The sequence below is a fragment of the Cygnus atratus genome, chromosome 5 (assembly GCF_013377495.2).
Source record: "Cygnus atratus isolate AKBS03 ecotype Queensland, Australia chromosome 5, CAtr_DNAZoo_HiC_assembly, whole genome shotgun sequence".
NCBI lineage: Eukaryota > Metazoa > Chordata > Aves > Anseriformes > Anatidae > Cygnus > Cygnus atratus.
The window spans coordinates 41,875,863-41,899,062 of record NC_066366.1 but is presented as its reverse complement, the minus strand read 5'-3'; the positions used below and the strand labels follow the sequence as shown (position 1 = coordinate 41,899,062).

The window sequence follows — 23,200 nt, the reverse complement described above, 5'->3', positions numbered from 1 at the left end:
TATCACCAATCAAATCCTCCTGCCCACAACATTTTGGTCAAACTACTCACCGTCTGAGAGCATACAGCACTGGGTAAAGACTAAGAAAATACTACTAATCTCCAGTGTTACTCAGTATTATAATTCACACTACTCCCTAAACAAAAATCTGGCATTCCACCGTGGAGTTCTAGTTGCCCCATCTTCTTCAGGTTACACAATGTATGTACAACTTCAAAGACCTATGAGCTAGTGAGCAGCATCTCCAACAAAGCTGTCGCCACGTACACAGGAAAGCTGAAATACTTCCCAACTTCTTTATGCTTTTATTTTCCCCCCTCCTCTATTTTCAAAAGAGGTTTTTGTTAAATGCTGGAGCCCTGCATGGCTCACAAACAGCTGCTGACTGATACCTGCAGCCCAGAGAAGCCCCAGAGAATAACAGGCTGTCATGAAGCCAACAACATACATTCACAAACTCCTGTGTCAGCTACAAAATTTCCCCAGTCTGAAAGGTGGGGAAAATTAGGTGACAAAGCAGGATCTTCACAGGAAGGGCTGACTAACACTTTCAGGGATAAGAAAGGGGTTTCTCTGTGCTCTTGGAAGGGAATTCCCGTTTATATCACAGGATGAAACACCAAAAAGAGTGTTGTGCTCACCCTGAGTAAACCAAGCCAAAGCATGCGCTTGGGCTGGATGGAAAATGTGAACATGCATTGGTGGTGGAAACTTCACTGCACAAGGGAAGGTAGCCCCAAAACAAAGCCTAACAGGAAGAAGGAAAAGCCTTTGGCCCCTTTTGCTACCTCCTGCTCTGGCATTCTTACTTGGTCACTGAAAATTGATTTTATCTGAGCTTGACTTCAGGCCCTTTGGTTGCTGACTTCCAAGAGTCGTCCAGGGACTGCACCACATGAGGGCTGCCTTCTGGAAAAGCTTTCCACGTGGATCTCAGATCTAACCCTGCTCCCAGCATCTGACAGGCTTCCTGAGATTATAGAATACCAGTAGCTCCAACATCAGAGAGACCTTTCAAGACCTTTGCACTTACCAGTAACCAAACTTTCAACAAACCTTTCTAACTCTAAGACATCTTTTCTTTTCCTCCTCTAAGCATTTTCAGTTATTTATTTATTTAGCGAAAAGGTATAGGGCAGACCCAGAAACCTCCAAAACACAAAATACTCACAAAGAGTTCAGCCTCAGGACAGCCCTGGAGAGCATGAGGCAAACGAAGGAAAGGTTGCTAACCTGTCTTGTCCGTCATAAGACTGGTTTACAAAGGGACTTTCCATTTTTACAAAGCAGCATTCTGTTGTGTGTCTGGTAGGGAGGATACTGAACATGCAGCTCGGAGGTTTCGAGTGCCTCGCTGTGACCCACAGGAATAGCACAGTTCAAAGATGGGCCCATTCAATCCCTCTGTTCTTAGGCCAGATGGACCTGCCCTACAATCAATGCCAGAAAGGACACTCTTCTGGGAAACTTCCCAGTGCCCTTCTCAGCTGCACAACTGTGAACTAATTCCAGCGGCTATGGCATGGTAGCATGGCTTTCATTTCCACCTCACTACCTGCAAGGCAAAGCAATCGACAAAACTTGTGGTCCCTGTGTGAGAAAGAGCCAGGGATGGATAAAAATATTGCTGAAAAACTTAAGAAAGGGGAGAAACCAGACATTCGTGGGATTCCCTGACAGCTCCGTGCAGAAGGAAGGGCTGGGCTGGAAAAAACAGGGCCCCAGGTTCCTGCCAAGCTGTCTGAGGCCCGTCCTTTCCAAATAGCTCAAAGAAACAGCCAAGGCTCCCTTGTAACCCTTTCAGAGCTCCTCTAGAAAGAAAGAGTGCTCTGGGCAGAGCAGCCCCCAAAGAGCACCAGGCTACTGGGGTTCCCTCTTTCCTAGAGAGCTGCGGGCAGCAGAATTCTCCCCAAGAGCTACTGAAGTGAGAGGTACAGCCACATTAACCCTCTGAATGCCACTCTAAAAGAACTATTGTAATGGCAATTGGAGGTTTAACTAAATGCAGAGAGAAGGGAGATCTGCTGGTCACTTGGCAAGATGAAATATCTAGAACCCACACAGGATATTTCAAAGAGATCAGGGATGGCAGAGGGCGAGGTTAGGAGGCAAGTAGCGCAAGACACTAAAAGATTTCAACAAGCTCTATATTAAATTAAATGCTTACTAGAATGGAAAACAGCATGTGACTTCCATCACAGCCAACAAAATCCACTGGTGGCAGCTAAAAGCCAGGAAGAGGAGAGTTCACGAGTGAGGAATTAAAAAAAGAATTGTATCAGCACGAACTGCCTATACCTGTTGCTCAGTTTTACATGAACTGCAATAGTCAAACAACTGCATATTAATAAAATCCAGTGTTTAGCATGGTCAGAAGCCAGCAAGGTGTAAGCATACGTAAGTTATGAGAGATAAAAGTTAAAAAATGATAGTGTCACATAAAATCAATGTTTTACTCCTACTTGATGTACTGTTTTCATTCCTTGTCATCTCCATAAAGACAGACAGCTAATTATTAGAGGGTTGGAAGATTTCCATTTAGGACTTGAAGAGAATGGGACTGTTTAGTTTAGGAGAGACAAATAAGAAGGGAGATGATAGAAACATACAGAATAAATAGTGCAGAAAATAAATCAAGCATCTCTGTCTGCCTTCACATAATAAGCGGGCAGAGACTTTTAGCAAATTTGGAAAAAATCCAAAAAATGAAAAAAAATTTCTGCATAATATGAAATTTACCTGTGGAACTCACTGCTACAGCTCATGAATGAGGCAACAACATTCCCAGAAAACAAAAACATGATTAACAGTAACACCCACAACTAGACTATGTAGAAAAGAAAATATGGTGAGAACTACAAGTCAGCTGTTAGCAGCTGGGGGGCAAAAGCAAGCTTCCCCTAGAGGCTGGGAATTTCTTTACTGCCAATCAAAAAGGCTCTCTGCTTTCACTGAAGACATTGGTGGTAGTTACTCTGAAACACAGGACAGGAGAACCAGAAAGATTAGCAAATCCTACATTTACGCTGGGGTAAGGTCAGTTTGTGTAGGCAGCTGAAACGAGAAAACCAAGAACCATTCTGCAGTACTGCCTTCAGGGAAGGTATGAAACCCCTATCGCTCCCCTCCGCCTACCAACATGGGCTGCTCGCTGGGAATAACGGGAAAGATTGTCATACCTTCTCTGAAAGGAAGTCATGCAGTCAGAGCCAGGTGCAGGAAGAGAAACCTGTCCCCTCACCTCACTAGAACTACTTGCAAAAAGCACAGCTGCCCGGGCTCAGCAGACAGGTGGAGGCGATGCCGACGCTCTGCCCGCTTCGCTCAGCTGGAGCCAGCCCGAAGGAGGCCCCCAGGCTGCGGCTCCAGCGCAGCCTCCAGCAGCAGCCGAGCAGAGGCCACGCTCGCACGAGTCTGTTTGTGCCCTGCTCTGCCCTGCTGCAAGGCCCCAGCTCTCGCCTCCAGCTCCCAGCCCCGGCACTGGCTCCTACGCTCTCTCCCTGCACTCAGCCCAAACCCCCTTCGCCTCTGGAAAGGGTCCTGCGATTAATCTCACTTATTACCTCGGAAAAGTAACAGCGCGGCGGCTGCCAGCCAAGTCCGACTCAACAGCGTCTGGGGAGCCGAGGCTGCAGGGCCAGGCCTCAGACTGTCTGGGCAAGTCACGAGCTTTCCGCCTTTCCTCTCCCGGAGGCTCCAGGCAGCCAGAGCCAAGGCCTGGCTGTGGGAAGCAGGGATCCTTCAAGACGGTGCCAACCCGTGGTGCGGAGGCTCAGGGCAATTTCCAAGCAGGATGGAGAGTAATTGGACCTGCCATCACAAGTTTCGTTAGTGTGACCAAAATCTCTCTCTATAAGAAGTAATACAAAGCAAACCATGTACTTCCAAAGTTTAAGTCAGCCAATTCACTTCCACAGTTAACAAGTTGTCACCAGCGACCCTGGGAGACACGTAAAAAAAGGTAAGAGGTTACCAGGGCAGGAAGGCTGTTACGTGTACAAATATGTGGGGATGGAGGAAGAACATGCACGAACTAGAGACAGGAGGAGCTGCAAGAACATACAGCTACACAGGCAGTATTTCTGTTTTTCACCCTCCTTCCTCATCCTTCCTCTGAATAGAAGGTGATAATAGATCAACCCACAGTTTCAGGACTGTCAGAAATGCTGCTTCCCAAGAGCCACAAGCAGATGTAGTATGACAGAGCTGCCAAGGGGAAGTGGACAGGGGACTGATCACAGAAAAAAAGGAAAATCACTAGACCCATTCTCATTTACTCCTCCACTACGAATAAAGAAATTGAATTAACTTAGGCATTAAGATAGGACAGGCCTGTCATAGGGGGAAAAAAACAGAAAACAGGAACCAACATCATGTGTCTGCCCTACTGCAAATAGCCACTCTGGCTGAAAAGGGACTTTTCTACACAAGTCTTCCTATAGCAGCACTCATCCGTGCAAGCAGCAGCCTAGAAGGACACTATGAGCTGGGGTCCCTCCCAGTGGTTTAACAACAGAGAAGAATCAAAGGTAGCAGCGTCAGAATAACCTGTTACATTTGCCTCATGCTCCAGACTCTTCTGCCCGTCAGCAAGAATGAGGACAGCACGTTCTGCTAGTGCTGGGTATTAGAAGCAACATCTTTACGCCAGGAAGGAAAGAAAAAGACTGCATGATAACTATGAAGCCTGCAGAAAATGCAGTGTAGTGCAGATAGACTGAGCTCGTAATCAGACATTTCCTCTAAGAGGGAAAAGAGAAGGGGACGAGTGGCGTCAGGAGGAAGGAACAGACACATGGCAATGCTGAAACAGGACTGGACTCAGTCATGTCGGTCTACTGCTGCTCTGGCACTTCTGTGCTGCCTAGCTGGAAGTGTAAGGTCAGCACAGACTTTCCTGAAACTGAAGGCCTGTTGCGTAGCCCTCAGTGCCCACTGTTTTCTCCCTTCATTTCCTCCAGAGGTATCAGTACAGCACAGACTCTTCAACGTTAGCCTGCACCCAGCTGCTGAGCAAACACACAGGCTCCAGCCACTTGGCAAGCTGGACACAGGACAGAGAATGGACAGTCTCTACCTGGCAAGTGACTGCAGGGAGCTTGAAACAAGCAACTTGGAAGAGTGTAAAGTCACTACTAACCCTTCAGATGCAGAACTGCATGGCAACAAAGAGAAACAGATCTATTCTTACAAAAACTTGTCATTAGCTGTCAAGATTACTAGGAATTCTCTCCTCCTTACTTTTAGCTGCAGGCCTATGTGTAGTTAGCTCTTTCCCAGAGTCCCTGCTGCAAGATCCGTGCTGCATCTGCCATGCTAAGCCCACCTTAACCAAGCCCATGAGTCTTGCAAAAAGCAAGACAGTCCCATCAACTTCTCGCCCTCTAGCACTGTGAGAACCACCTGGTACATTAGCACATCTCTTGGCTATTCTAGTATGATTCTACTCGTAGCTCTTCGTACCCTGTCTAGTCAAGGTCCAAGCACTTGCCTGATTTCATATTTTACCTCCTACATCTTGAAAATTTAAAATAAAAAATTGAGCAAACAGTGAAGCCACTTTCACCTTCCCTTTATGTAAAACAAGCTACCCCTTTGACACAGAAAACCAGGATTTTCAGACCTGAGTCATACAGTTTGGGGTTCCTGAAAGCCTGAGATGCCAAAGGTCTGTGTGGAATCTTCTAGTTTCCCATCCCACTCAAGATTTCCAGGCAAGAAAAAAAAATTAAAATGAAAATACACAAAGTAGAACCTGTTTGGGAACCTGGACATATGGCCACTATATGCACATAGCCCACAATGCTCTGAGTTGTTACTACCATTAATAATGACAACGGAGCGAATTCAACTTATAAACTCCTAGACCAGAAAATCTAAACTCTGTTTTTATACTGTTTAACCCAGATTAGAGAGCCTGCCAACAAAACGTCATTTTCTGATGAACCTGAGCACCTTGGCTCAAACTGTGAGCAAAGAAGTATTTTGAGCATGTTAACCAACAAGAAGAGCAGAATCCTTTGTTTCTGACTGCAGTAGCCCTCCCAAGCTGCCTGATATAATTTGGACTGCCATTCTACCTTCTGAATGGTGACAGAGAAGCTTGCTTGACCAAGTTAGGTAAATCTGTCAGAAGATCCAAGAAAACCATATGCTAAGCTGGGTTGATCTTGTCTTTGGTTTTGAGCAAGATGTCATGAAAGAACAAGAAGCTAATGAAACAGAGATGTGGGAAAACAGCGACCGAATCACCAAGTTCTTGCCAACAGACTGTCTGTATGAGTTCTAAAAGGTGAACCTGGGCAAGGATGGCTATTGTTGAGTCCAAGGTGCCTGCTGAAAACACAGAAATTTGTACCAATTAGAAAAAAAATTATTTTTCACTAGCTTTGATCCAGGTCTTGGGCAGAGAGTGATTTGCAGAGTCCAAGTGATTCTTTGAGGAGAATTTCAAAAACAAGCGACACAGCAGCTGCAGCTTCCAGTCACAGAAGCTTCTAGGGAAGCCGACCATCCTCATCACTAGTGATTATGCAACTATTTGCCAATGGGTACTGAGAAATTAGTTTAGGTTCTGAACAACAACTTTCATTCTCTTAAACACTATTTTCTACCTTTATCATGCAACTGAGAATGCTTTCAAGAGCTGCTCAATGCCCCAGTTCTAGTAAGGTCTTGGCATCCATGTCTGGAAATGAGTTCCAATGGATAATAAGGAATCATTTTCATATTTGTTGTCCTTAGGTTACATTATTAATATTGTGAAAAATTATCAATGGTAATCTTAAATTACAAAACATGTAACTGTAACATGTTAATGCCTTTACAGCAGAAAGTGAATAGGTGACAATCCTGCCTGATAGAGTGAGAAGCTGAGACAGAACTGAAATAAGGCCCTCAGGACTAGGGTTATAGAAGGAAAGAGCAGATTTAGTATAGCTGCAGGGAGCTTCAAAGGGCAATAAAGGCTGGGCTGCAGCAAACATGGTAGAGGGCCTCGGACAGCCCTGTTATGATAGTGCAACTTCGGAACATCTCACCTCTTGTACAGCCCTGCAGGCTTCTTTGCCCAGGGCATGGCAAAAGCCTAAATCACAAGCTGAGTGGGAATAGAAACAAAGCTCACAGAAAGTGACTGAAAAAAAAAGTCTCAAAAGGGACAGCACTACAGATTCGTACAATAACATTTTAAAGTATCCAGAACTGTTCTCTGTGTATTACAAACTCAAGATCTCCTTTGCCTTTTGGCAAGCAGACTATTGATTGGGCAACCCTTCTCATACAGCCAAAGGAATTCAACAAAAGAATGGAGAACTAACTTCTGTTCAGAAAAAAAAATTAGATAAATCAGTACTGGGAGAGTGGGAATTAAAGAGGAGGAAGATTTGTCAGTAATAGCCCGAATCTCATAGCTCACAAGCATCAAAATCAAATTTTCAAACAAACCTCAGAAGCACTAAGATGGCTCAGATTTACCATAGAGCCATACAAAAGCTGTAGGGACCGAGCTTCAGAGGCAGATGTTTGAACTGGAGCCAAGCGCAAGCCAGATAAGAGACCCATTGACAAAATATTTCCATCCCTGCTGAATTCTACAACTGATAGACCAGAACCTCAATGGAACAAAACAGGAAGCTTTTCTTCAAACAGTCATCTAGTACAGAGCACAGGCTGACACCCATCAGATGACCCTCTATGAACTGCTGAGCTGCAATGTAACAAACCAAGTAGCAAAAAAGGCATTTGCAACACAAGATAGCTGTCTCCACATGTAACCTTGATACTCCTTTTGGAATTCTTTCATTAAATACAAGTTCACAGTCTGTGTAATCCAGCACTGCCTCAAGAATTCATGTTTTTCATTTCCATTTTTATGTTAAACTTTTAACTCCCAGTAAATTTTGGCCATTTGACACAAGCAGCCACAAAGATAAAATAATTCAAAGGGTCTTAAGATATCTTTCTTTGTCTTGCTCTGAGAATAATAACGGAATAACTCAAGTACTGAAAGACCAAATGTTTCATCAAAAGCTTGAAGATGGAATCACCAGCTGTGGTCAGACACTTCTGAAGTACTTTTGGATCTTTGTAAGAAATAAAGCAAATTTCTTTGCTGAACTACAAATACAACGCTAGATGAGGCATGGCTCTGGAAATGGTTCAGAGTGGAGCTCTGGATATTAAAAGTTGGGTTGTCAGATCTACAGGTAATGACATAACAGAAATGGTTTCAGAAAAATGTGGTAATTACAATGCCTTCCGCAGAGACCCACAACAGGAGATTTTGACTGAGTAATTTCTTTCCAGCCATGTCTGAATCCATGCAGAGCTGCAAGCAGAGATGAGAAATGAACAGAAGCTCCAGGCCAGCCTGCACTCTGCTGCTTTCTAAAACTGTATAGAAGGGGAAGGCAGCTTACACCTGTTGGATAGGTTCTTTATTTGGATTAGGTAAGCCCAGCCCTGGCTGGGCTCCAAGAACAGAATCACCACCTCTCTCAATAACTCCAAACCCCAGAGGCAAACATTGTGCTGGAACAGAAACAGGCCAGGAATTCATTTCTCACATTCCTCTTCTCTAGGCAGGACAAAAAGCAGTGACTGATGAAATAAGAACAATTTTACTTGAGCTTTCCAAATCCCATTCCAATCCTCCTATTGAAGGACCTATTTGGGAAAGGATGACCACCCAGGTCACGTATTCCTTCTGTACTGCATATCTGTCTTCCTTACCTCCCTCCATTTTCCAGTAGCATTGAGGTACCAATGGCAAGAATCAATATTTTCATGTACACAGCACTTTCAAGTCCTAAACCTGTGTTGTGGAAGCCCTGCCTCATCATTCTATTTAGAAGGACAAGAAGGCAAACTCAGGCAAAGGAAGAAATCAGAAATTTCAAGCAGTTCTGGGCCTGTGTTAGGCCCAGCCTTCTGCAGCAAGCTCACCTTGCTCCTAGCTTTCAAGATCCAGAATCCTTGGAGTAAATATTGCTGCTCTTTCAATCCCAGGAAGAATAGTTTTCCTGCAGAATCATAGTCCTCTGCCCTGAGTCCAAAGAGTGCATCAGACATAAATAAGAATTCCAATATCCAAAATTAATAAAGAACAGAAGGAAGCCATCTGAAAAGGAAACTTAGTAAAACTCTACAGGATGTTGCTCTATCTTTGAACAAACTAAACTTGATATTCAAGGAAAAAGCATGAAGATGAGGCCTTGGTGGAGATTTCTGCAGCATCAGGAACAGGTTTGTACTCTGCATATGTCTCAAGAGCAGTGAACCCAAACTTACAGATACCAGGATGAGAAATAATCAGGGAAGAGAAACAGACATTTCCCTTCCATTCTACACTTTCATCTATTTCCTTATTTCACCATGAACCTGCCAGCACTGGCAACATAAATTTGGTTTTGTAGGCCTAGTTTCTAGGATAGACCTGAAAAGAACTGGTACTTGGCCCTTAGACGTTATCTTCTGAGCAAGAGGATAAACATAAGTTATGAATGAGCTCCTGAGTGCCAAGCATTCTCCTTCAAAAATCTGGAACGCCAACTTTATCTTACCTGACTGCTGAAGAGACGCATCTTCTGTCAGCTGCATGAGTGTCTGACTGAACAGCCCACAGTGACCCTTTTCTGTTGAGTGTTGACCGGTAGCTCTGGGGCCCAGCTGCATTCCCCTTGCTTACAGCTCCACTTGCCAAGTTCAAGCTTGTTAACTGAAGAGGCAAAGAAAAAGACAACAGAAACTATTAAAAACCAAGAAATGAACAAAAGGTGGCACTAAGTAAACTGGAAAGAGCACATACTAAAGACTGCTAAAGAAGTCAATCTTCAGATGCAGAAGAATTTTGCTAGCTACATAAAGGAGCCAGAGATGACACCAACAGCAACCATGCTTGAGATGAATTCACGTATCCAGCATTAAAACTACAATCCTTCCATTCACAGAAACACAAAGAAGGATGAGAACAAGAATCAGACAAAAATCCTAAAGCACAAAAGCATTTCCTGCCATGGAACAAATAACGAGAATACAATAAAAATTAACTCTACATTAAAAGATTAAATCTACAATAAAAAGCTAGGTGCTTATATTACTCTTTCTGACCAGAGTTCAGTGTATCTGCTCATTCATCATGAGCTGTGTCACCAAACCATCCATATACATCTGTCTCCTCTCTACCCTCCCCATCTATGCACAGAGATATACCTTGGATATAAAATGTAGTATCAAACTACACCACACATGAATAAAACTTCTCACCCAAACCACCTTCAAAGTGTTCACGCTAGTAACTATACAAGTTAGTTAACGATGGCCTGTAATCATGTTTGGTAGATGTTTGTTATATCAAACTGTAAAGCAAGTATCAATGTGTTTTTAAGCATATAAAATGCATTCCATTGTTTCTTTCTCTGAACATTCCTGCTGTGTTGCTTATCTTCTAAAAAGATCAAACTCTGCAAGCATACACTACCTGTTGGTCTGTTGAAGAGAGACTACATTTGTAAGGTAATGCTATCTGTTATAGAAGCGTAAGTGATAGTTTATATTTAAAAAACAGTTTATGAAGGTTACAAAACACTATAAAGGTTGACCGTCTTTAATTACATGATCACATACTGCTTTTTTAGGAGCACAGAACAGACCTGGTTCTGCACCAAGATTAAAGTTGTATGGCAAACAAGACTTGTTTGTATTGCCCCTGCTCATTTCTGTGGTAACTGGAAAGCACGTAGCCTGTGAGACACAGGACAACAAGAAAAGAAGAGCCTGAAGACTAGCCCTACATCTGCTCTAGGTCTCAAAGGTGATGCTCATTAAGTCACTCAGGTGTGACCTAACTTCATTTAAATGCTTAAGCATAGCTTGTGAATTCCCAGCTTTGTTATCTTAACAATGCTCTTTTACCAGAATTCAATTGAAATTGTACTAAAACAAATACATACAAGCTTCTTTGCTTAATACTACACTCATACCTACAACAGTCTTACACTGACAGGACTGCAGACTTCATATCCTCTGACTGAACTCTGGTCCTTTCCCATTTGTCTTCCTTGTCGGTGCATCATTCTTCTCATCCAGTCCCAGTTTCCACACTTCATACATCATTCTCCTTTTTCTGCTCATTTCAGTTTCAGTCTTCCTAACTTCCAGCACTGGCGTCCACACTATTACTGGCCTTTGAGCCACACCATCCCAGACCTAGGAACTTTCCACAGGAGTAGCTTATTTGATCTTTCTCCCCACACTTCTGTTCTTAGTTCCTCTTCCAGTTGCTCACGCACCCTACCCAAGTTGTTCTAGTTTTTATTCCCCTCCCCAGCCTGCTCATTTTGCCAATCTATTTGTTCACCCAGTCCTAACATCTGGGTTCCTCTTTGGACCACATATACCACATGTCCTTCCATTTCTGTCTTTTCACCTGAATACTTCTCAGCATCCTCTCCCATGCTGGGCCCAGGTCCAAATTTTACAACACCCCTTGTCCTAGCTGTTCTCCACACCTTTGCAGAATTGTTCTTTATTCTGCATTCAAGTCAACCAGGTTGCAAGCCCAACACAGACCTGGTCACTGAAAACAGAGGAGAACAGGGTCTCAAGACTCAGTACTCAAGAAGTGCAAGAAATTCTAGTCTGCAGAGAAATTCAGCTTAGCATCCTCGGTGTGGAGGGAACCTGTAAGACCTTAAAACAAAGTCTTATGGTGGGACATATTGGGCAGGCTTAGAAATGGGCGCCTTATACAGAAAACAGCATTAGGTGTCACTTTGGTGCCTCAACCTCACCCTCTAATTAAAGTCTTCTGTAGACTTTAATATAAAGCCTTTTCATGGCAACAATAAAAACCATCAAATTAGATCTAGGTCTAACTGTGCCAGGCACCACGCAAATACCTAACAGTTTCTGGCCACACAGAGTTTGTGATGGATAGAAAAAAAAGGCAAGAATGGCAAATGAGGCAGACAGAGGCCGACATGGTACGTGAAATAGGATCTATACAATTCTTAGATCATCAGCAACGGCAACCGCAACTTAGCGAACACAGTCATGTGTGAACACAGGACAACTTTATCCAATCTTCTGTCCTCATCATCCTGATACCGAGACGCATTTAGTCTGATGAATTACCAGCTCACCCCTGCTCTGTTAATGTGGTATGCTTTCTTCTCTCATACTGTATCATTGTTTATTTGAAAGCTGTCTTTCCAACCAAAGCAGGTGAGCAGATAGCTTAGCATAGGTAGAAGGGACATTTCACACATTCCAGAGAGACAGGTGTTTAAATTACAGCAGGATTAAAGACAGGCAAGGGATTCAGAATGAGCGAGAGAAGACCAGCAAGAGAGTAAGGTTTAGCTGCAGCCAGCCCACCCAGATGGGTGTTACTACTTAATACTGTGCCATGTGCTGAGATATTCCAGCTGTTATAATTAGCTCACCAGGATGTTCTGGTGGATTGCCAAGGGACCCCCAGCACATCTGTACATAGTGGCTTCATTTTCCAGATGCTAGCCCTCCTGTCTACCTGATGCAATAGTATTCGTAAAAAGGCAAATACTTAGCAACAAATCAATGGTTTCTTTGGCTTAAAAGAAGATAAAGTACAGTACCTGGACCAAAGCACATACCAAAAGCTCCATATAGAATAGCTTGCAGCTTCAAAATTAGGAGTAGTGAAAAACAAACAAAAAAAACAAAAAGAAAAAAAGAAAGGCTGTGGAGCTCAAAAGGAAGATAGTTATTCATGAGGACATACAACAAAAAGAGTTAGTTTTTTTTTGTTTATTTTTAATAAAGTGTTTCAAGGTGAGCAATACATTTGCCCTCTTGACACTAGAAATACATAAGCTTAAACGAATGAGGTCTCTATGGTCTTGCTTTATTCAGAGAAATATATTTCTGAATAAATTTAAGATCGAAAACAAGGTCACGTAATGATACCCAAAAGTGCCGGATACAAGAGTTGAGGGTTTTGTTTTTGTTAATCTGTTTTATAAGTGAAATGACAAACGTGAAATCTCCAAATACAGGTAGGAAGAATGAAAGCTCCAATACAGAACTTGTTTCTAAAAAATAATATTCTATAGACAAAGAACCTTTAAAATAAATCACAAGCAAGAGTCAGAAGAGAAGCTCAATATCTTTCACGTTCCTGATCTACATTACACTATTCTTTCAACAGTTTCCCATTATCACATTCAAGAACTTGAATAAAATGCATTATTTTCATTTTGATCTTGTTTCAAATAGTCTAAAGCATAAAGCAGCAGACATTCCGATTTTTCCAAAGTAGCAACTGTTAAAAATGACACCAAAAAAAAAAAAAAAAAAACCAGCACTGCAGATTCCTTCAAGGATTCAGGAAAAAGTTCGCAAAAGGTCAAGTGTTTCTCTTGCTGCTTTGCATGAGCCAAGCAGAGTGAATAGCGACACATAATCATTAGAAATTGTTACTCTGCCCCTCTTGGCAGTGGAAAAATGTCTTAAATTTTCATTACCAACATCCTGAACAGCAGATCCTGAGTTTCACTGGTCATTGTGTTACAACATTAAGCAAGCAATGCAGTACAAAAAATGCCTACTTCACACTCCCCAGTTGATAGTTTTAATATTTTTCTGCCAGCGGCCAATCATATCCTTTTGCCTATAAAAAGGGTGCTGAGGACTGGAGATCTACAGAGTCTAAGGCTATTTCTTCTACTTGGAGCCACACTTGCATCTTCTCCAGTTCACACATCTCAGACTTACATTTGGGTCTTTCTGATTACTGAGGAAGAAAAGGGATCCAGGAGGTCAAGACGCATTTCGAAAATCAAGACTAAGATGGGCCAAAAAGATGCAGTCATCATAGTCCTACTTTACTGTCTCTTCCAGAAAAACCTCCAGTATGATGAAAATCTCTCTCTATCATAGTCTGAAACAGGAAAAGACCTAATGCCACAGTTTTTGGCACAATGTCTACTACCAGTAAGTTTCAAAGTTGATTGGTTCAACAGTTCATTGAGGAAACCTTTTTCCTTTAAAGAAAGATTGGACAGGGATCATGGTAAGACATGTAAGGTAGAAGAGCATTGGCCTTATGATCAGACCAGAACATTTAAGCTTTGATGCCTCAGATAGGAGAAGATAACACTATATCACAAGCTCAAAGAAGGAATCACTCCATTAGAAAACTAATGAAAAATATGCAAAATGCCTAATCATTTGTGGGATCTTCTGTCTTTTGATCTTCTTTTTCCTGTGCGCTCACTTTGACTTCTTCAAGACCCCCCAGTCATTCCCTAATTTCCCATTTTATTACTTACTAATCCATTCCATCCATCAATGCCATCTTTATATCCAATCGCTTGTAAAACAAATGTTTCTTTTCTTTCATTACCTGGCTTGCATAGTGACTTTATTTTCACCTGCCAAGCTTTCCTTAGACACACATCCCCCAGAGCTTTTGAGATCAGTGAAATATTTATATCCCCAGGAACTGAGGGTAAGAGCTAACAACTTTCCATTAAAAAAAAAAAAAAAAAAGTATTTTGCTACATTCTTTCAATGATATTTCTCTTTGTTCAGCCTTCAGAGATGACTGACTACATACTGCAATAACATAAATATTCATTATTAATCAGTCCCCTCATCAGCCTTTGTGCTGCATTTTCTTGTCTTCACCACAGAGCTCCCATGTACATTCGATCTAGCCTAGGCCCACACAATGTGGTCTAACAAAGCACCCAGGTTTTCTAGAGCTATTGGACACAGTCTATCTGCCTTGCAGTCCATCTTCCTTAATATATTGAGAGGCTGGAATCCAACAGGCAATCCCGGTATGGGAAACATCAGTGGACCTTAACGTGCCTCTTTTCTGAAATGGCAAATGAAACCCCAAACCACAATCTCAAACATGCACACTTTCACTGGCTGAACAATGGCACAAAACACACCTACCACAGGTTCCTTGGAGAAACCACACAATACAAACATTTTTCTAGGGCCACCTTCTTGTGACCCAGGTCAGCTTGCTGACCACACCCCATACTAAAACAGCTTTGTTTCATGCACAGATTTGAATTTGCAGGAGCAGCCAGCAAGAAGGGAAGAACTGGGGCTAACAGCAGGCTGGGAAGTGTGAAATCTGTGTGTGTACCAAGGCTAATCTGGCCAAAGGCCTGTGACATTCCTTCTCTGCTTGCTGAGCTTACCAGCTTACAGGATATACATATGCATACAGAGCACAAGTGTTCCAGTCTCCAGAAAATGTTCCAGACAAAGACCTGCCAGAGACATTCCTGGGAAACCTGACAAACTTGCAAATTCCTTTGTAGTGTCTCCAGCGTATGCATCCACTTAACAATGAAAAAAAAAAGTTAGTACTGCTGCTGTGGATGACTGAACTCCCCTCCTCCTCCTCCTGAAAAAGTCAGGCTTTCATTTAGACACATTCTGCCTCAAAACTTCCCAGTGGGAGTGATTTTGATAAGACATAGTCCTGCCAAACGTTTGATAACCGGGGTGTAATCTTTCCCATAAGATGAGTTCTAGCTGCTCAGCCTGGCCCCATTTAGATCTGCAAATGCTGCTGCACCAAAACAAAAGCCTCTGCTCCTATTCCCTCTGGAGTCTCAGAGCAAAAGGGTTCAATCCCTGCTCTGCAGAAGCCACACTGACATTTTTGCTTCCTACAGCCTCTGCTGTACCCAGTTGTAGTACTGGTGATGCTACGAGTCAGTAGCCTTAGAAGCAGTTCTAAATCTTGTGTCAACAGCCTGGGGATGAGGAGGAGATGGGGCCCTGCAGCAGTGCAGAGAGCTGTATGAAAGACAAAAATAAAACAGACCTCAGACTTCATCTCCTGTCTTCTTGCACCTCTTCCTGGTTACAGAGCAAGATGCTTTTTTCCTCTACAATTCCCTTCCGCTCTGTCAGTGTAAAGGTAAAGGCCAACCAAATAGTTATGTAAGGAAAAGGAATCAGACTAAGACTCAGATAAAGTGAGTTGAGTCAAAGCAAGGGACTAACCCAGAAAAAAAAAAAAAAAAAATTTGGTGGGGAAAATACCCCAAAGTTCTGAAAATATTTATTGTAGTCTTTGTAGTCACCATGTTGCACTGCTCAGATCCAGAACTGAAGATGATGACCACTGGGACCTGTACAGTGTTTTCACACACTGGCACTTGGCTTTGTGACACTTGTGACACTTTTCCTCTGCTGAGGACAATGCAGGCCAGGGTACCAAGCTGTGTAGTTGAGATAGGTAACTGACGAGGAATGACAGGGTTCAAGTTATTGCTGTAACTGATGTTAAGTTGAAGCTCTTCATTTTGAGATTCCTGTGGCAAACAATTCCCACAAAGGCAATCTGGGGCACTGCAAACTGCCTGTTCCATTTCTTCCTCACTTTCTTCCTCTCCGCTGTCCCAATGCTCAGTAAACTCACCTTCGTCCTAGTTTCCACTTCCTGTCCAAATTAAAAATGTAGAATGAAGAGAGTGCCCTGTCCTCCTATGGGCCCGTCAGCATGTTTGCAGGAATCCTGGCTGCTAGATTCTGGGCACTGACTGGTTGCATAGCTGAGATGGAGACAGCTGGGTCTAGTCCTTGCCTGGGTGGTCTGATGTTATCCCTATGATTGAACTCCCTGGCTAGAAGAATTGGAGCTATTCCTAATGATAGGTGGATCCTGAAATCTCACTCTCCCCCTCACAGAGAAGGGCAGAGCTCCCACAAGGCTTCCCCTCCTCCTTCTCTTCCTCCTCCTCCTAGCGAAGCTGGCCAATTCAACACATTCTTCTGTTCACTAGCATTAATAACTATGAAGTACTCCAGCCTGGCAGCTATCAGCTGCAGCCCCTCCACACCAGCCAGTGATAGGGACCTCACACAGACCCAGCACTGCAGGAGAAAACCCTCCTTTTACCTTACAGTGTATTTCAGAGAGAAGTAGCATGCTATTCACAAAGGAAAGCATATACATATCCAGGATCCAGCCACCTGGCACCGGATCTACACACGTGCTGTGCATTTTAACATCCTCCCTGTAGAAAGTCCTACAATACAAGCACACAGAAGTATTTTATGCTAAACACACGTTAAGTACAGACTTTAGGATTAATGCCTGGTAAGGAACACAGCAGAGGAAAAAACAAGTCCAGATTATTTTTGTCACAGCCTTCATCCACCAATTCATCAGGTAAGACCAATCACTAACAGTAGGTACAGACCAAAAATAAACCTCTTAGTTCAGTTGTCCAGAAGTAGCATAGGAGCCAGTAAGGATCCTGTACTACAAGCCAAGACAACAAAAGCAATTCAGTCCCTAATACAGTTTGGTAAGCCCTTGTCACTGTATCTTCAGACTTCATTCCCAGATTCACTAATATATCTGGCTTTGTTCTCCAATACTACTCTTCCTATCCTAGCCTCACGCTTGGCAATGGGCAAACCAAACGAGCAAAACTTCTGGACAACCTGAAAATGAGAGTATTATTCTGAGATAACTATACCATTTCATATTGCCCATATAAATACCTAATATAGCTCTGAATCCTATTAAGCTTTTTACCTTAATTGCATCTTGTTGCAGGAATTTTCAGACGATAAGCCTGTTTTGTGACAGTAACTATTTACTTTTATCAGTTTTTATTCAGATCTCTTCCTACTGAACTGAATACCCTCCTTCTTCTGAGAAACATGAATATAAATCAACATCATTTACCTTGTCATCCACTGCTCTGTATAATTCCTTCATACTTATTTCCTCCCTAAACAAACTATCTTGCATTTTTAATGAGGAAGTGAAAATTATATTATGTACTTAACCACTGCAGTCACTCATCTGTGCATCCCAGATATTTTCCTGAATTCACCTCAGAAACAGCAACCAGAACTGTAGACAGTTCTTTGAGGGAGGGAATGTATTAATTTTCACATAATTGCATACTATTTCCTATCCTGTTCCTAAAACAGGCAATTATTTTTGTTTATTTTAAGCAATTGAGGTTATTGCTCATCATGTAATCAGTTATTTGTAAACACTGACCTTCATCTAGGATTGCACTCCACTTAATGAAGTTAGATTTCTCTTTGCTTTTCTTATAATAATCAACAGAAGAATACAGATATACTGACAAATTCCAAGAGGTAGGCTAGAGTTCAAGTTTACAGCATGCACAACTTCACAGTAAATGAACGTCTGGACACTTCTAACCCACTTTATACAGAAGATAACAAGAGTTGCCTCACATAGTAAACATAAGCTGCACAAGTATGTGTTCACATGGATGAACACTACAGAGTAGCTAATCTACTGTAAATTCACACCCTATATTACCTTGCAATAACTTGCTTTTATATTCACACTTTAGGTAGTAATTTGCCAGCCATTATTAACCTCCTCCTTTCAAATTTAAATTTACACTCCATCTTGTGCATTCTGTATTTTGTAACTTCAGTTAGCCACTTGCTGCGCTGAAAAGGGGCCAGATATTCCTTTATTTGCTTTTTGTTTCCAGTCTACATACCCCTCACCCTGAAACACCTGGCTTAACAGTCCTTGCTGAAAGATTGCCAAAAACTCTTTTATAAGTGTAAACAACAAGACTCAGTTCCACAACTTGCCACTTCTTGCCACTTTTCTCAGTTCAAATAATTATAACAGACCAAGACATGGGAAGGTTGTTTTTGTTGGTGGTGGTGGTGGTTTGTTTGTTTATATTATGTTTGTGTGAATTAAAATTTCTTTTTTGTTTCAGTGCGCGGTCATCTGGTTCTGGAGCAAGACTTCTTACTTTAATTTATCGGAAACTTTAAGAGCCTTTGTTACAGAAAAGTATATTTGCTACATTTCTGTCTTCTGTAACAACGTCACCACCAACCACACCTTTTGCTAGAAACTTCGTCACTTCTCTTGTTGCATTTCTTCATAACATCCAGCCACAGGAGGCTCACTAAACATTTTTTTGCCTATCCTATCTTTTCTTCTGGTAGGAGCTTCACTTCATTACCTGGAAAGAAAACGCATCTACTACAGTGAAAAAAAAATAATACAAAGGAAATTTAATCTCTCTAATGCCCTTATCCTCCAAGACTTGTTTCCACAGACCTAGACTATATCCCCAATATGTCAATAAAATAATTTACCAATAGCAGAATAATGAAGATCTGATTTCTGTGACACCCTTGCACATCTCCTTGGCCAATAACCACATCTTTTACAAGCCTGTTCCTTGTGACACCTTCCAAGATCTCACCTCCCTACATTCAGTAACTTACAAACAAGCTGCAGCACACGTTGCAGGTAGTTCCAAATTAGTCCTGTTCTCTGCTAATTAATATATGCATTTGGTTAGTCAAAAATCCAAACACAACAGTTACAGTTGAACTGCACTTCCTTGTAGCCCTTGACTGAAACATTCATTTGCCTTGTACTTCTACGCACTCAACATTTTCATGAAAGAAATAAGAATGCACTATTTTTAAGACAGATTTAGTTGAATCTCAGGGGATTTGGACGGGGTTTCTCAACTGCATACTGGTTTTCTTGTGACCTTTGTAGCTCAGATGCCCCCTTATTAGCTCACTTAGCCAGGAATTTATCAGGATAATGCTGGACCCTTGAAGGCACACATCTTCCATAGATATCTCCGCACTGCTTGCTTACAGGACTTAGTGGGAGTTCGCAAGAGGAATGCCTTGTTGTTCTTGTATACTGCGGAGTACTGAACTTAGATGGTGACTACTGCAAAAATCAGGAAGTGTTTGAAAGATTTCATATGGATGGAGGTACAGAATTCTTACTGTTTGTCATAACCTCACAATCGGCTTTATTATTAGACTTCATGTAAGCACAAAAACATTCTAAGTCTGCGTAAAGTAAATAAAATGGAATAAAACTCCTCAGAAGGTGTTAACAATGAATGTTAGCTTTATGTTTAACTATAAGGATTCTCCCTAGCAGCTTCAGTATGTTACTCGTTTGTAAAACTGAATATTTATTTTTCATAACTTAACTTGAGATTGTCATTCTCCGGTGTGTCCTTAAGGAGCATCTTTCCTGCAGTTATCATTAATGACAGTTACACAAGTCACCCATCTGGTGTTTCAGAAGCAAATTGAGAGGACTGACAAGACAGTCAGATGATATAATCACAAAATCTTGTTTTCTGAAAACAGATGTTAAATTTGTTCAAAGTTCTTCAGCTACTTACATATAAAATTTGCCCTTTGAACACTGTCCTTTCAGCAGCCAATGGATTTAAATTAAATTCATTTAATACAGAAGGTAGAATATAGGAGTGTGAGAGAAAATATGAAGCAGGGGCTGTGGGCATAGATAGGAAACAGTGAGGAACAGCAGGGATTAGAGAGAACCGGAGATGGACTCCCAACCAGAATGGCAACATCATTCAAATCACAGCTGTTGAGGCTACGTTCCCAGGAACCCCAGAGACCCAGGATAGTACTTAGACTGTAGAAGCAATTCTCACAAGAACTGGAATGGAAAACAAGCTTCCCAGCTGCTCTTGGAAGGAGGTATTGGATTAGAGTACCCCCACCCCCAAGACACAGCTGGGTACAACACAGAGAACCAAGGCACAGTCAAAAGGCACCCAACTCACATGGAAGTTCTTGCCCTTGGAAAAGCAGCAGCCCACAGCAGTAGTTATATTTTCAATAGTCTTTCTCCCCACCCCACACCCAACAATCAATAGTCTTAATCTTGCCATTAAACACCATTAAATCTAAATATCAACTCCCTTTCGTACCAGTCAGGTACTTTCGAACCAGGTATACTAACTCCAGTTTGCTGGACTGGCTTTAAACACCTGTACTGTTTTTATTATTTCGGTAAGTGATGTTCCCCTCCAGGGGTTTACATGACAATTTTTTTTTAAAATACTTCTACTTTAAAAAGACTATCATATTTCAAAAGGCTTAAATGGAAAAATAAAAAAGTGAAAGCATTAATTCAGAGTACCCTGACTAGAAACACATAGGAAGGTAATGCAGTACTACAGAATTGCCTTAACTGTAGACTGTACATTGCCTTAAAAGAACAGAATTAAATTGTCCTCAACTAAACTATCCAAATTTTCATACTAAGCAGGCCTCAGATTTAATCTGTCCAGAGGGATTATTGCTAAAACATGGCCTAGAGAATTACAGTAGAGAACAGATGTCTAGAACCAAATAGATGCAAGCTCGGGAAAGAAACTGATTGCTGGACAGAGCTCCAGCTCTGAACCTTTCATTGACTCATGAATCCCCTTTTGCATTTTGACAGAAGACCACTAACACAACCCAAACTACGTTTCTGAATTTCAATATAGAAGCAAAGCCTATACAAACACCCTGTAGCCTAATGCAAAAACGTATCAAGGTCACTGAGAAAAACCTACACCTCATGCTACCATCTGAAGTCTTCATTGTTTGCCTGTCACAAAGAAGGAACTAGCACCTTCATTCTCCTGTCTATTTCCTACCTCCTGTGCAAGTATCTGTCTTGGACGAACCCAAAAGTGAAAAGCAATACAACCAGTGTACCATGACCAACACATTCCCAGAGCTGCTACTGCACTTCATAGCCACTTTCAGATGCGAGCATATCCACACTGATTGACTGACTGGTGGCTACACACTTTCCACCATCTACAATTTACTAGTTTGTGCCCCTTTGTCATCCAGTGCAGCTGTGCTCAGGAAGCTACACACTCCATGCCACGTAGATCTTTGTGAATGTCTCTCTGGATCCCCTTTCTATAATTCCTAATTTAGCTATCAGTAACTAGCTGCAGTAGGAATACAAAAGTTTAAAGTTTACAACTGTAGCATGCTGTAAGGAAAAAAAAAAAAAGAACACTTGTGTAGACAGTCATATAGGACATAACTCAAAGAAACTTGAAATTAGGTAGAAATCTACCAGAAGTCAATGTAAATTTCATATATACTGCCCTGTTTAGCAAAAGAGTTATCATATCTTCATTACTTCATAATTTCATTATTTCTCTGAAATGTTATTGGAGTATAGAATTTATAACAGAATCCATTCTGCAGACTTTCATTTCCAGCACTGTGATGACACACTCGAGGAATGAGGAAGCAATTCTCATGGAAGCACAAATCTGAGAGGACTTAGTTTGTTTAATAAGACCAAGCATGGGTTTGTTTTTTTCACAACATATTTTCTAATCTTCTGCCCAGACTCACTTTCTTCTACAAAAAGGACTTTAGCAATGTTCTTGTTTAGCCATGTTCTCACAGAAAATCAAAATTCTGGTGACTGTAAACACTTCCAATTAGCAATATGACAAAAATCTACTTTCATGAGATTTACTCTTTCCAGCGTACCTCATCCCAGCTCAGTGCTGACACAGAAGTTTGTGACAGATTTTTCTGTTGTCACAGGGACTGCAGCTTACATACCTGCTGTGTAAGGAGACTGATGTGGCTTGGTGGGGAATACTGACAAGCTGCTTGCTTTTCTGCCAGCTGTTGCAGTTCTGCTGCTACCATACTGGGGCTGTAACGTTTGCCCTGAGAAGTAGCATCTTCTGTATCTTTGTGTATCCCAGCTGGGCCCACATGCTGTCCACCTGGACTGCGATGGCACAAACCTACCAAACAAACATCTGGTCATGCTTAGTTAGCAGCATCGTAAAGATCAAACCATTCTATGATTCCAAGGTCCCTTCCAACTCATCTAGTTCCAAACCCCGCCATGGGAAGGGACGCCTTCTACTAGATTGGGTTGCTCAAAGTCCCATCCTTGAACACTTCCAGGGAGGAGGCATCAACAACCTCTCTGAACAACCTGTTCTAGTATTTAACCACCCTCATAGTAAAGAGTTTCTTCCTTATATTTAATCTAAACCTACCCTCTTTTAGTATAAAACCATTACCCCTTGTCCTATCACCACACACTCTGGTAAAGAGGGTATAGTCTCCCCATCTTTCTTGCAGGCCCCCTTTAGGTATTGGAAGGCTACAAGAAGATCTTCCCAAAGCCTTCTCTTCTCTAGGCTGAACAACCCCAACTCTGACAGGAGAGATGCTCCAGCCCTCTGAACATTTTTGTGATCCTCTTCTGGATCCACCCTAATAATATGTCAGACTTTTTCTCAGCCTGCTGATCATACACACAAAAAAGCAGGTATGATATTTCTTACAGATTTTAGGGAGAATACAGCTTTCTGTTCTGCACAGG

The 23,200-nt window shown here is 42.0% G+C and overlaps 1 protein-coding gene across 3 annotated transcripts in view; it reads right to left on the bottom strand.

Moving 5' to 3' along the window:
* The window catches only part of TTLL5 (tubulin tyrosine ligase like 5), a 126,652-nt gene that overhangs the window by 44,007 nt on the left and 59,445 nt on the right, over positions 1 to 23,200 (bottom strand). For all 3 annotated transcript variants that reach the window (XM_035539403.2, XM_035539404.2, XM_035539405.2), the window contains 2 exons: positions 22,420 to 22,610; positions 9,564 to 9,718 (listed from right to left, as the gene is read on the bottom strand). In XM_035539403.2, the coding sequence (XP_035395296.1) occupies positions 9,564 to 9,718; positions 22,420 to 22,610 (346 nt within the window). The remainder of the gene's footprint in view (positions 1 to 9,563; positions 9,719 to 22,419; positions 22,611 to 23,200) is intronic.